This window comes from Lepisma saccharinum, chromosome 13, assembly GCF_977018435.1.
Source record: "Lepisma saccharinum chromosome 13, izLepSacc3.1, whole genome shotgun sequence".
Classification (NCBI taxonomy): Eukaryota; Metazoa; Arthropoda; class Insecta; order Zygentoma; family Lepismatidae; genus Lepisma; species Lepisma saccharinum.
Window position 1 is genome coordinate 83,766,592 of NC_139241.1, and position 15,580 is coordinate 83,782,171.

At 39.2% G+C, this 15,580-nt stretch overlaps 1 protein-coding gene across 8 annotated transcripts in view; it reads right to left on the minus strand.

The window, feature by feature from the left end:
- hlk (hulk) overlaps nucleotides 1-12,698 on the minus strand; it is a 227,454-nt gene extending 214,756 nt beyond the window's left edge. For all 8 annotated transcript variants that reach the window (XM_083134574.1, XM_083134568.1, XM_083134573.1 and 5 more), the window contains exon 1: nucleotides 12,494-12,698. In XM_083134574.1, coding sequence (XP_082990700.1) covers nucleotides 12,494-12,656 — 163 coding nt within the window. In that variant the 5' untranslated portion in view covers nucleotides 12,657-12,698. The remainder of the gene's footprint in view (nucleotides 1-12,493) is intronic.
- Between the last annotated feature and the right edge of the window lie 2,882 nt (nucleotides 12,699-15,580).

Genomic DNA, 15,580 nt, shown 5'->3' on the forward strand with positions numbered 1-15,580 from the left:
AGAGAGAGATGAATGTGGAGTCTTACCTCTGCCTATCTCTTTGGCACCCTCTCTCTTTTCTCAGACAGAGGAAAAGAGAAAGGAAAGAAGGCAAATACCGAAACAGAGAGAGAGAGAGAGAGAGAGAGAGAAATAAATGAAAGAAGGAATACAGAAAAACAAGAGAGAGGGAGAGAGAAAGAAAGAAGGGACAGACAGAGAGAGAGAAAGAAAAAAGGCATACAGAGATAGAGAAAAAAAGGGATACAGAGAGAGAAAAGGAAGAAGGGATACAGAGAGAGAGAAAAGGAAGAAGACATACAAAGAGAGAGAAAGAAAGAGAGAGAGAGAGAAAATCAAGATGGGATACAGAGAGAGAGAGAGAGAGAGAGAGAGAGAGAGAGAGAGAGAGAGAGAGAGAGAGAGAAAAGAAAGATGGGATACAGAGAGAGTGAAAGGAAGAAGGGATACAGAGAGAGAGAGAGAGAGAGAGAGAGAGAGAAAAGAAAGATGGGATACAGAGAGAGAGAAAAGGAAGAAGGGATACACACAGAGAGAGAGAAGGGAGACACAGAGAGGGAGAGATTGAGAGAGAGAGAGAGAGAGAGAGGTAGAGAGGGAGGGAGATGTGGGCAAAGAGGGAGAGTGTGTAAAGAAGTGCAAGATGGCCCATAAGCAGTTGACACTATCAGTTATTCACCTCTTCATTGACTAGCATAGTAGCCACTTGACTAGAGTGGTAACTAATTGAGGTTGTTCACAAGCCAAGCACACCGACTAAAAGTTATTGAATCGGCAATGTTAAAAAAGATTTAAACTTTACTTGTAACAAGCAGGCACTATCATCCCGGAAGTGTTCCGCAATCCACCAGCTATTCCGCCTAACGGAATACTTCACAAGGACAATTTACATTTTCTTGGTACACATGGCTTAGCATTAAGAGGCCATGGTTGATTGATTTGCTGTATTTTACTTCGCTTTTTCTGCCACTTTTAGCTAATTTGCGAAGATGGGGATGAGGACATGAAGAGATTGATGAATGGACACTCTCACAAACATCCACGCCGGGATTCGAACCCGCGATGTGCTAACTACTCCTCCACGGGAGACAGCTAACGAGCCATGGTGCATGCGCAAGAAGGGGCAACAGCCCCTCCCCCCCCTCACACACACACACCCAAATCGCCACCACTGCAAGAAGCAGTGATCAGGGTGCACTACGTAGAACGCCAAGAATAACCTGTTTGTGTTTAGTTTAATGACAATAATACAGGGTGTACACAAAGTGTGCGACACATTTCAATTCTTAATTTAATATATAAAAATGGATGTGTGTGTGTGTATGTTTGTTCCGGCATAACTCTCGAACGCCTGGAGCGATTTCAACCAAACTTGGTACACATACGACTTGCAATCTGGGAATAAATACTGAGCGGGTAAGACACCCCTGGCACCCCTGGGGGTGGGGGTGGGAAGGGTGACATGAAAAAATAATGGGAAAACGACCGATATTAGTGTAGAATTCATAGTTTCCGGGGCCGCTAATATTAATAGTGACACTCCCAATGCCGTTCAACTCCAAGATACCCTTGGCACCTATGAGTGGCGTGGGAAGGAGGTGACATGTAAAAATAATTGAAAACGGCCGATATTAATGTGGAATCCATAGTTTTCAGGGTCGCTAAGATGAATAGTGACACTCCCAATCCCGTTCAACTCCAAGTTCATTTTACACTATAGTTAGAATTCATTATTTTCCTGTCTAATAAAAGTTTGGAATAAATAAATTTCCCGGGCATCGCAGGGCAATGAGCTAGTATTATCATAAATTAATGAAGTTACAAATAAACTGGTGAGATAGACAGATAAACTCAAAAAGTTTTATGTCCTGTATCAGTACACTTCTATATGTGCTCCTTTTGTTGCACTATTGTCTAAAAACAATGCCTGCCACATATCCCCATAGAAAAAAGAAAGTCCAGTGGAGTTGTGCCGGGTAACCTTCGGGGCCAAGGAATCGGACGAACACGTCAAATCCATCTTCCCAGGAAGCGTTCGTTCGAAACACGACGTACAACGTTGACGAACCTTACCAAAGGGACGAAAGTAAAGGCAGAATAAACAACGCGACAGCCACCGTGGATGTCGACATCCTGACCCGAACGTATGGAAAAATCTTACCGTCTTGACATTCTCCGTGCGACAGAAGGATCACACATAGAAGTGTACGGATACAGGACATAAAACGTATTGAGTTTATCTGTCTATTTCACCAGTTTATTTGTAACTTCATTAATTTATAATTTATTAAGAATTGAAATGTGTCAGACACTTTGTGTACACCGTGTACTAGAGGAAAAGGTCTAAATATGGGCCCCCCTTTTTATTTTGTCATTTTCGGAGGAAAAAAATTTAATATATCAAGTACCCGCTTTTAAAATGCATATCTTTGAACGAAATATATACTTAAATGTAATAGCATGCTAAAGTAGAGAAGGTCTCCATTTTGTTTTTAAAAAAAGCAATTTCCAAAAAAATGATAAAATGATGTATTTCAAAATTGTGGTCTAAATATGGGCTACTAGTGGCAATATCACAAAAAGCAATTAAAATTTTAAAAAAACATCCATTTATCGCTAACACATTATAAAATTCATATTTATGAATATCATCTGCTGTTTTGAAAATCACGCGGAATGGTAAAAATCGAAATTAAGAAAAACATCCAAATATTTGTTGGAAATGTGATCTCAACATTAGACCTCATGTCATAGCGCATATTTAGACCATCACGCTATTTTTTTTCTTCAATTTATTTTCGTTCTCTGTGGTACATATTTCGAAAAACAAATCATGGCATTATAAAAGCCCACATTTGTTTTATGTACCGCTAATATCATAACCTATACAAAGCAGATGACAATTCAGAACACGCTGAGTTAAAACGTACCTGCAAAAGTTTTCGGAGGTCGCAATTCTATAACAGCGTCCAAGGCCTAAACTAACCACCACTTACTCTTGCGAATTGGCGCCGCAACCTTTGTCCTTGACAGATAACCAGTTCCAATAGCCTCTGCCAGGCTGCAGCACCCGGGAGCGCTGATAACTCCAAAACCCATATTTAAACCTTCGCCCATATTTAGACCTTCACCTCTATATGTGAAACTGTTCGATATGGAGCTTTTTAGAGGGGTTTGAACAACCTCTAAATGTTGTTCTATTGTCACAAAATTTTGCACAGAGTTTCTCTATACCAAATGTTCACTTCTGGGTTCTCCAATGTGTCGTGTCTATAATGTTGTTTCAAATGTTCGACATATTTTTGTTGAATGTGCCGTTATTTGCTTTCCTCAGGCAGACTTTAAATCTTGCCAGCTGGTTGTCATCCCTGTTGGGAGATGACAATGTTTTTAACAATTGGTTTTAGCTTTTTGAGAAGAGCTTGCCTCTTCCACTCTGTGAGGAAGTTTTTAGTTTATTCTTGCCTTTTTAATGTGTTGTGCTTGCAGTGGCGGTGATTAGGGGGTGCGAGGTGGAGGAGCAATTGCCCCCCACCCCCACACTTTTTGCTACTTTTGCCTTCGCACTATGCTAAACCTTATGTATAAAGGAAAAGTCAACTGTCCTTGCAGTTTTGGAACCCAATCGCCACCACTGTGTGGTTGTTTTGTGCAGGTCCATTTACAACATCACACTTTTAATTTTTTCCAAAGGGGCATCTTACATCCCTTGTTTAAATATTTAAGTAAGAATTTTAGTGGCAAATTATCCCTAAGTGGAAGGAACACGAAGTTAAATAAACCAAATCAATCAACCAATCATTTGTGCAACCCTTATACTATGCCGAGACGAAGTGTCAAGTCTCGTCTCGCTATCGCTATTAAGCACATGCGGGACAGTCTCTGCCAGGCTTTTCCCTCAAGGTCAGTGTTGCCAACTTAGCTCTCTTGGAGCCAGATCTGGCTCTTTCGTGCACTCGTTTGGCTGTGAACTGGGGCGCCTGCCCCGTGCCTCACTATGATACCATCACTGGTTCCGGCCCACATAGACCAACTTTTGCCAGGATTATACATTTTGCACGTGACGTGATATTGTTATATTGGCTGCGTCGCCCCATCCCCTCTTATATCCCCAGCTACTTTTTTTTCTATAGCGCCGTGTTGACGTGAAATTGGCATAATATTGTCATCGGGGAATCCTTTATTTTCGATTTCGTACGACCATGAGATGGGTGATGCCGCCGGATCTAGATGGTGAAAACTAAGAATAAATTGTCATCAATTTAGAGCTAACGGTAATAGCAGCGCCCGACCCTTTGACAACTAATATTACTCTAGGAAGCACTTCGTAAATGTAGCTCCTTGAAAGTCAGTTTTAACTCCATTTAAGGTGAAATTTAGCTCTTTTATGTGCACCAGGTTTGGCAACACTGCCAGGAGGCAAAGAGAAATGCATTGGGCATATGGGAGTATTATTTGATTTGTTATCTTGGGAATATCAAACTTACGATGGAATAGAAAATGATATCAACGGGAAGAAGGCAGTTTGAAGAAATGATTGCCAAGCAGAAAAGTCGGATCGTCCATTTGATTAGCCATAACTTGATGTTGAAGTTGATTCCCCATAAGGAATACATGGGATTCCGAAAATTCTTATTTAGAAATATCGCGTCCAGCTTAATAATCAACATAAAAAAACGCTTCCACTTGCAAAATGCGTAATTGGTGCGTAACTGTACCTCCTCCCCTTGTCATACTCTCCCGAGATGAAAGGAATCCCGTGCCGAGGGCCACGTAATCGCCTCCCCCGAGCGTGATGGGACAGACGTGGCAGCTCCCCCCCCCCCTCCTCCCCCCGGAACCTCTGCCTGGCTGCGAAAATAGCCTCCCGATCTAAAAAGGGCCGCCAGCTACCAGAAGCCGGATGAACGGAAGATATTCCGTCTGTCTCTTACCCGAAGACTGCGATGGGGAGAGACAGGGCTCATATGAACGATTATTCCCGATTCAGAACTTACCAACTCAGGAACTATGGAAATTCCAATGAAAACAGCGGGGAAATTCCATGTCAAAGTGGATATTTTTATTCTATCTTATGAGTCAAGAATCTAAAATTGTCAATTGAATAAAAATTCAAGTATTACACATAATTAAGTAGAAAGTAGAAGGTATCTTACATATTGTTCCTTTATATTAACTTTTTGTTTTGTATTGTGTCACCAAAAACCAAATAATTTGTCCTTTAAGTGTTACATTTCCCCGTCAACTCCACTAGAATATTCAAAGGTCAATTACCTTGTCTCCTTGTCTTAAATAACTTATTTCTCATCATCTGACAATTCAGAGAAATTAAAATAAACTTCTTATTAAGTGAAGAGGCAGTGCTTCGTCTGTCCCGCGCGCGACACAAAATTGTTCACTCATAGCTACAAATCTGGGAAAGTATTTTTGGGGTAGTTATGTTTAATCAAGACTGTTTAGTTCCATAATTCATTGCACGGAAACTGCAAGAAAAATGTTGCTTAATTATCAGTAGAATAGTTACTTTAATGCCAAAAACGTAGCCGTGACAAAGAATGCCCCAGTGCCAATTCAGGAACTGTCTATACCAGGTGGATATTTCAATGAAATGTCTTCCGAACTCAAGAAGTCCTACTAATTGCCTTGCGGGTGGATGAATTTGCGTTTGAAATAGTTGGCATTACTCACACATGTGAAACGTAACCTACAACCAAAAGATTTGTATATACTCAAAATATCTTACAGGAAAGAAGAACTCTCCGTAAAGCACAGTACTTTCTCTGCAGATGGATATAGGATATTCCATTGTCATGAATGGGACACGCTGACTACATATATGGTATTAATGTTAGTATTCTAATGATAGTTAAGCAACATTTTTCTTGCAGTTTCTGTGCAATGAATTATGGAACTAAACAGTCTTGATTAAACAAAACTACCCCAAAATACTTTCCCAGATTTGTAGCTATGTGAACAATTGTGTGTCACGGGCGGGACAGAGGAAACACTGCCTCTTCACTTAATACGAAATTTATTTTAATTTCTCTGAATTGTCAGATGATGAGAAATAAGTTATTTAAGACAAGGAGAGAAGGTAATTGACCTTTGGATATTCTAGTAGAGTTGAGGGTGAAATGTAACACTTAAAGGAGAAATTAATTGTGTTTTGGTGTCACGGGTGTCACAAGGAAACCAAAAGGTTAAAATAATCATGTATAATACTTAAATTATTATGCAAATGACAATTTTAGATTATTCACTCAAAATATAGGATGAAGTTACCGGATTGCATTTTAAAATTTGCAATTTTAATTTTAAAAATTCAGTTTCAGGAGCATTTTGAAGTGGAATGCCTCACATATATGAACGTAATATTTCAGCGTAACGTACAGTAACAATAAGAACCTCTCAAAAACAGATCCTTACCTCTCTCACTTCCCTCCCGAGTTGGGAACAGTCCACTTCAAACATTATACACTTGAAAATATTTGTTCCTGAGTTGAGTTGGAACTTTCGTCACAGTTCCTGAACTGGGACGTCCTGAGTTGGTACATCACCCTATTAATTCGAAAAGAGGGGAAATTTTCGTGCTTTCATAAGTAATTCTTTTACCACTACTTTAGCAAGCCTCTGGGACGGACTGCCCCATGTGCAGACATGTGCCACCATGATGAAATGTGAATTAGTAAGTATTCATAAGCTGTTGTGAACACGTTTCAACATTGAAAACAAACTGGCCACGTCATAGAAATTGTACCAGAAAGTTTATTCTATTATATACCGGTACAATATCCAATAGATTGGTATCAAGATCCAAGGGGCCAAAGGTTGCCTCCACAGAAAGAGAAGTCTTACAATAAAGTGAGGAGCTCCTTTAATATAGCATTGTTGCAAAGAATATATTTATTCCCCTTTGAATTCCCAGTATCCTGTGTATTTATGAATAAAATGTAGCGATAATGTAGACAGACGGAATCAATAATACGCTGCGACTGGCAACACTGAAAGGAAAGAGAAGGGAGATGAGGGTGTAAGCAAAAGTTTCGCCTTGACCTGTCGATTCTTACGTAACAGAAATGCGTATATTTGTTATTTTATGTAGCTTTTCTGCCACTTTTGGCTACTCGCGACGATGAAGATGAGTGAAAATTAGATGAAACTGATGAAGTACATTCACAAACAACGTGCATGCCCAGCAGAGGACTCGAACCCAAGAACTGCTCTACCGAGCTGACTGAGGATAACACAAGTTCTGCAACTGATTCGTTGCAAGATAATACTAAAACTTATATGCAAAGCAACACTAACCAATAAGAAATGGTTTTACTTCAACAATATTAATTAGTTTTTCTTTTATATGTATTGCTTGCATTGTAGAATTATTTCTCTTCTAGTCTACGGTTATTAAAAGCATAAAAACACATTTTTTTGTTGTGACGTTTCAGGAGAACACATGCTCCCTTCATCAGACATTTATTTTTAGTATGATTAAAGATACAGTTATAACAATGGTTAAAAATTTTTAACAAAAAAGAATCAGTTATACAATGGATCTTGTCAATGTTACATTGTTGTAATATAGCAACTTAACTGTGAAACAAGCAGAAACAATGTTACATTACAACAATGTAACATTGACAAGATCCATTGTATAACTGATTCTTTTTTGTTAAAAATTTTTAACCATTGTTATAACTGTATCTTTAATCATGCTAAAAATAAATGTCTGATGAAGGGAGCGTGTGTTCTTCTGAAACGTCACAACAAAAAAATGTGTTTTTATGCTTTTAATAACCGTAGACTACAAGAGAAATAATATTAATTAGTCATTAACTTGTGTAAAACTTTAAAGAATATCATTTCAAGATGTCTTATGTAGATAGTCAACATATTTTAAACCAGAAAATTTTGAAAATTGGTATAATGACTTTACATTTCTGGGTTTACGTGAATATTTATGCCGCAGTATATGCCAATAGTAAAATGTTCCCATTTTTTAAAAAAAGGAGGCGCCATTATTATTTAACTTATAATTGTTGTCAAAGTTCATCATAGTTTGTTTAAGGGCAGTTCAGACAGATTACTGCACATCGCGCTATGACGCCAGGGGTCCCGGGTTCGAATCCCGGCCAGTGCATGGATGTTTGTGAGTGTTCATTCCTCAATTTCATCATATCATCACTTGTTCCCATCTTCGGAAATTAGCCAAAAGTGACACAAAAAGCGAAGTAAAATAAAGCAAATCAATCAGACTCTCAGGAATGAAACTGAAGTTTAGAAAAGGATGCAGAGATACCAAGAATTTTACGCACAAATATCTTCATAATTCGTTAAACTTTATAAACTATTTAATAATAAAATTTGCCCTTGAAATTAAACCTTAATAATTAGATTATGGTATAATTGGAAAGAGTAGTAGTTCATTATGTATAGGCTTATTAACAAATATTAATTTAGGTGGAAATTAGTTAGCAACCTCTGGATCTAATGAAATCTTATTGTTGTTTCAGGCCAACATCATTGACTTTGCATTAGAGCAAGAAGATTAAGAGAGGGAGAAGAGAGCGAGAGAGAGAGAGAGAGAAGGTGAGAAGAGAAACAGAAGAAGGAAGAAAAGAGAAACTGCGAGAAAGGGAAAAGAAATAGGATAAGAAACCGAGGAAAAGAGAAATAAAAGAAATGGGTAAAAATAACAGACGTTAAAGAAAATAGAGGAAAAAGAGAAGGAAGAAAAGATAAAGAAATAGAGAGAGTACAGGAAAAGGAAAAGAGAATGAAAAAGAACAATAAAGGGAAGCTAACAAGAAAGAGAAAAGATAAGGATAGAAAAAGAGAAACAGGAAAGGATAATGAAAGGAAAAGGGAAAGAAAAAGATCAATAGAAGGAGGGATGAAGAAAGAAAGAGAAGATTAAAAAGAGAAGGAAAGAAATTAAAAGATAAACATGAAAGAAAAGAAAGAGGGAGACACGCAGCAAAGAAAGTTAAAGGAAAACCGAGGAAAAACAGAAGGAAATAGTAAAGAAAGAGGAACAGAGGAAAATAGAAGCAGAGAAAGCAGGAAGAAAAAGAAACTGGTAAAGAAGGGAAAGGAATTAAGAAGAAACTTGGGACAAAATTTTCACTTTACGTTTGTAATAGCGAAATAAGCTATAAAATATAAAATTTATTTCGCGAAACTAACTCACGCGAGGTTTTTTCAGTTCAATTTTGATATTGTGTGCGTGTTGTGTACGGCGGATGTCGATGTGTGCGCTCCGAACCGCATGTTTCCCCTTAATGCTATGCAACCAAATTATCAGCAAAGATCGGCTGGTTGCATAGCAGCTGATGTGACACGGTCGGTGGCACCACGCGACACTGAAGCATGGATTCTAATCCCACAACATTTCAAACAGAAGACTGAAGCAACGTCCACGGAAGAGCTCCATAGATTAAAGATCTCGTTGCGATGATACGCTCCCTTAAGGCTGCGATATCACGCGGCATCGCTGAGACGAATGCCCTGTCTTTGATGAAACCCCACAAAGAGAAGTCACACGGTGCCAGGCCCGGTGATTTTGGGGACCAAAACATTGCACAAAACACTGAGTGATGTGGGTGATTTGAGTGTCGCCTAGCGGCAAGGACATGAACTCCCACCCTAACAAAACACACACGCACAAACTGCTTGCGTTCCTAGATCGTTCTGGCTGGTTTCATTAACGTAAGTTCAATAGCTTACTTACAATAAATTATTGGAACCCCTCAAATATTTATGAAACACCCGGTATAGAGTCTCGATAATCTGATGATCCGGATCACCCGAAGCCAAAAAACAAAAGAAAACGCTGCGTTGGGATGGCAAGAGGTACTCTACATAGAACAACAGCCAGAAGCTAACACATACCAACAATATCTCATTCAAACAATGTCGTTACATTGCTGCTACGAAGCAATGAAACGTCCTGAAGCAGAAGACACTTGGCTATGGTCGAAAATAGCCTAACATGCATGGATTGAATCACATAAAATGACGTAACAGTCCTACACAAAGAACCTAATTGAAAACTTAAAGAAAAATCAAAGCAGCAGCCTTCATAGCAATGGCCCCAAACTCTCTAAGTCATCCCAGGGTAGAATTCAAGCATACATGCCCCCCTCCTCCTCAAAAAATAGAAATAGTAGCATAAATTGTGCAAATATAGTACAGACTTTTCGTGGCGCCGTGGAGTAGTTGATTAGAACAACGGATTTGTAAGATATTCACAACTGTGTCGCTAGTTTGATTCCCGCTATTGGCAAAAAAAATGTTCATCTGAAGACGAGAATAGATGCTCTCTTGAAACTTAGTGTTAGAAAAAGTATAATGGATATCATCTCATTATCACATCAACATAAATTGGTAACATTCCATTGCAGTATTACAACACATTAGACTATACTCCACTATATTTTACTATTATTCACTGTATCCATATATGCATTTCATTGTATTATTATATTGCAATGTTTATGACATTGTCAACACAAATTGACATGTCGGATATCACAGCATGTAAATGCAAACAAGTGATTCATGGACGAAATAAATCAAATCAAAATTAACATTGCATGCTAATGTAGAACTACTGTCACTAACATTCAGACAGTTCAGAATTCTATAAATAGTTTCCCCAAACATCATTGTTACCACTGTACTGAGCAATGTAAGCACAATATTCACAACAATATTGTATATACCATTTTCAATAACGCAGCTTCTTTTGTATTGTTTCTCTTTCGCCTCTTCCGATATTTCCTAAGGTAGCCGCATTAGTGAAGGAGTTTTTTTTTTGTAATTCGAGGTATCTCCTGTTCTTCCCAGCTCCAACTAGCGAGAATCTACTGTATAACCCCCCCCCCCCCCCCCAACACACACACACACGCTGAACATCCACTTTACTAGACACAAACCTAGTACCAGGTTAACTTTGTTGTTTTCAAGTCAAGGGACTCAGGTTGGAAGACTGTACAGTGGTTGATAACACTCAATTGGTTGATTGAGTTAGTTTATTTTACTTCCCTTTTCGACCACTTTTGTCTAATCGCGAAAATAAGGATGAATGACCATTAGATGAAATGGATGAAGCGACAATCAGAAACGCACAAGGGCAGCGCACTGCAAATATGCATTTTCGTATGGTATTTAGGGGGTATATTAGCCAAAGTGGCAGAAATGTGAAGTAAAATAAACCAAATCAATCAATTGTTTGAGTTTTTCTTAAGTCCACTTTATGCACTCATAAACTAATAGAGACTTGACCTACAGTTTAAAGTAATATCCGTACCATAGTTCGGAAACCGGAACGGTTAGCTTACAAAAGCATTTCAACAACGTCAACTGAATTCTAGGACGCAATGCCCCCCAGATATTTGAAACTAGCGACACCCATGTCGCCCGTCTAAAAAGAAATCATAAAAGTAATTTGTAACATAGTTAGGGAACTATCGGGGCAAATCGACAAGCAACATGTAGCACTTGGAAACGAACCCTCAGAAATAAATGCAACCTTTCGTACCAAGGACACGACAAACTGTACGTGTCGCTCGGACTGGACCGCTTTCTCAATAGCGTGCACCGTGTCGCATCGGTCTGTTAGTTGCGCATGCACGGTGAAGTCTTTTCTGCATACTGGATAGGGCCCCACGTCGCTGTCTGAAAACTCCTTTAGAACACTATAATGGTTGATGGAGGGAAAGGAAAGTAACAAGAAAAAGAGAAAGCGAAATAGAGAAATAGAAAACCCTTGAAAATATGTAGCAGCACTACTCCTTTTTTTCGGATTAACGGTCGAAAATGAAGAAACAAATACAAACAGGCAGCGACATCTGGCAACTATGCTCCTGGACATTAGGAATTTAGGGTAAGGCAGCCACGAACTAAAATTGTACCCACTAAGATTACACAACACGCAAGAATTCTTCGAATCGCCGATACAAAATATCTCTTCGTTTCGGAACACAAGAATTTGCAACATGCAAAACAGGCCAAATGCACTGTTCAAACGATTTCGTCAAAACTGAATAAAAACTTATCACTTTTGATTAAAATCAAGCCAAAAGTAACAACCAGGATTGTGTGTATCCTTCCGCTATCATTACTGCCATATTCTTGCTCTACAAGAAAATATAATCTCCATTTATTTCAACGTTGGTTGCATTAAACACTGATAGTTTAAAAGCTTAGAATAATGTACATGCTTTGCCTCTATTAAGTGATCCATAAATATATATGCCAACAGAAGAAAAGGACGAAAACGATTTATTAAACTGTGAGAATGCCAAAACGGTTGACACTTTAGAAGCAAATCTTCGAGCCTGATGATAAATAATACGTGAAAATGTTGATTTTGTTAGTACAGTGCAAACACATACTCACAATTCATACAAAAAAAAAACACATGAAGTAGGTTTGTAATATACACACGAGGTTCTTGCAGGGTTTGAAGAATAAATGTGGTTTTAACACTTACACCAAAACACAGCCACGTAATCCTTGTCTTCCAAAATCCTTTCGAATTGTTTGGCGTTAACGTCTTCTATCACAGACTCTGCTTCCTTCTTTTTAGCTGAGAATACGGTTCCGAACGCTGCCGAAAAGACGAACAGAGTTAGATACCACGACAGACGTGCCATGGCCGTGCATACGGACTCAGGTCGACAGCAGAGTGGCCAACAACTCCGGGCCGACAGATGGCTCTACTAGTCGGCGGCGCTTTCAGGCTCTGCCGCTAGAGGGATAACGTCCTTGACCCTGTATTCGGTGATTAGCACCAAGAAAACAGTGGACGATAGGGGGAGTGTCGCGAAGGAATGAGTGAACAGGAGCCAATTCAGAGGGGACACGTAGCGACTAGAAAAGCAGCAGGTCACCTCTACGTGGCTTTTAATCGAGCAAATTCTATGACGTGGGGGCTACTCGGAATAGAAATTTTTAGTCATTGGGAATAGCGTGGAGTTGAAAGTAACGAATGACGTACCCTATTTCTTCGTAGACTGCTATTGGGTCATTTTAAAAGAAAATGATTCCACAGAAAGGCTAATGGGGACTGTATCTACAGTTTAAAGTGGAATCCGAACCATTATGTTCAACTGGCCATCGAACCTAGGACCCCCTGATTACAAGGCATCCGCGAAATTAAAATTTGTAAACAGTAATTTATCCACACCCCAAATTTCTTATACAAATTTCCAGTTTGTAGTCACTTTGACTCTAAATTTGCCCCTACATCGCCAGGTGGAAAATATATTCCTTTATTTAGCGTTGCCACCTTTGGCTAATCGCGACGATGAGGAGGATAAGAATGATGAAACTGATGAAGGGACACTTACAAACGCCGGGAGTAACCAAAAGCAATTGTCTAAACCTTTACGCTTTTCTCAATAGACAAATATTCTCAATAGGTTTATACTATTCTTAGTTTATTGCTTATTTATTGTTTAGTGATTTGCTTTATTTTACTTGATGAATGAACACTCACAAACATCCATGCCCAGGCAGGGATTCGAACCCGGGACCCCTGGCGTCGTAGCGCGATGGTCCATATATCATTCAAATATGCACCCGCAGACATTTAAAAATCACAGATAGGAAACAATAGAAAATCGTGAACGTGCCTACTTAACACCTAAAATGTCTAAAACTAACGCAAAAAACATAACCGGTTAGAGTTCAAATGTTAAAAATATAATGGATAAACACTTCCCCCACCAATAGAGCAGATTAATCGTAGAAATAAGCGTATATGCTGTTTTCTTATTGTTCGATGCCCGGTGGAGGTACAAGTGGTTCGGATCCCACTTTAAACTGTAGGTCCAGTCCCGATTAACCTTACTGTGCATAAAGTGGACTTAAAACACCAAATCAACCAACCAACCGTTTCCTTATCTTTTTAAACTGATACGCTTGGTTCTTCGGTATAATTTTTTCCCCAAAAATCGATGTTATTTTTTGCACTTTTCCGTGTTATCTTCCCCAAAGTTCGCGTTTTCATTTTCACGACAATTACGGAAGTTATGACTCACGTGTGACGGTAGGTGCACGCTCGATCTCCGCCAAAATCGCACCGCTTCGCTCGGTACCGAAAAACGTTTCTCGCGCGACAAATACCCATGTCCCCATTATAATTACACCTCAGTAGTTGATTATTTCTGTATATACACGGCCATGACGCCATCCCCCTCAAAGTTAAAATATAATTCGCACTCTTATACTCACATATGTTTGTTCCATTCCCAATGCAATACCCGTCCTTAGGACCAAATGGTTCCACATGGTTCGCAGTTCAATCGGGAAGCTGACCCTCTAGATTGGTCAGACAAGCTATTACTAGCCATCGGGATTTTTAGGATGTCAACACAGACGAATTGGGGTTCTCCTGTGAAAGTAACTCAGAAAACAACCCGTCCTACATTAAGCAACAAACATGAAAGGTTAAACGAACAATGGAACTAAATTAATCTAGTTTATAGAGTAGCTACTCACTGGAGTAATCCTCGACGCTTCTTTACTGTAGAACTGTCCTGAATGTCTTCTGGCGGAAAACTCATCGTTAACTTGATTTAATATTCTTTATGGTCATGAAGTCACTCTGACGGTTTCACCTCTAGACATATCCAATACTTCCTATGGAATCAAGAATATTGCAAATTATGTGTAATACACAGAGATAATTAATATAATCAAAGTAATAATTCTATAGATATTGTTAAATGGAATTACGATGGTAGTGTTATTGTAGACATAGTTATATTAATATTTTTTATTTGTGCGTTTCAACCTCTAACGAAGCTACGAGAAAGGTCTTACAAAATAAAGAACGCACGTCACGCAGGATAACGTCAAGTGCATAGAAAACAAAAATGAACACTGATATACCTAACCTTGTGTGTTTGAACTCACCGCTCAGCCATTCACCATGAAGTATCGATGAAAATCCGTTCATTGCCCAGCTGCTTGCTCTTCGACATCCTCATGAAGCAACACACCAAACAAACAAACTATTTCCAGTCTTCCAATACATGGCAGGAACTTCCTACGAATATATCAAAAGACAAACACGTATATAAAAATGACAAATGGAAAATTCTTCACCTACCTCTCAATTGGGTCATCCTTCAGGCTTCCATCTCCTCCCATTGGTGGATAGATGCCCTGCCCTGTGCTGTGAGACGTCCTCACCAAGAGACGCGCTGCTGGCTGCCTGATGCTAGGGGAAGCAGAACAGATCCTTCACCAGCCACTCTCGAGTTTACTCACTGACTACATCGGTCCTTGTGGACAAATTACAGATTTCGGATTAAGCGCGTTAAGATTAGGAGTGACGTTGAAACGGGAACTGTAAGGAAAACACAAGCATTAAAACATGAAATGCTATGGTACTTACCTGGTACTTACCGTGGAATAGACCGTTGGTCATTCAGTTATTGGATTCATCAGTCGTTGCATCATCTGCGTATGGAAGTCGGCTGTATGCTGGGATCCTAAAATGAAAAAAATGCAGTACTTCAGTTAAGACAGATTTTCGATTGAACGTTCACTGTGAACATGCAAAATAGAT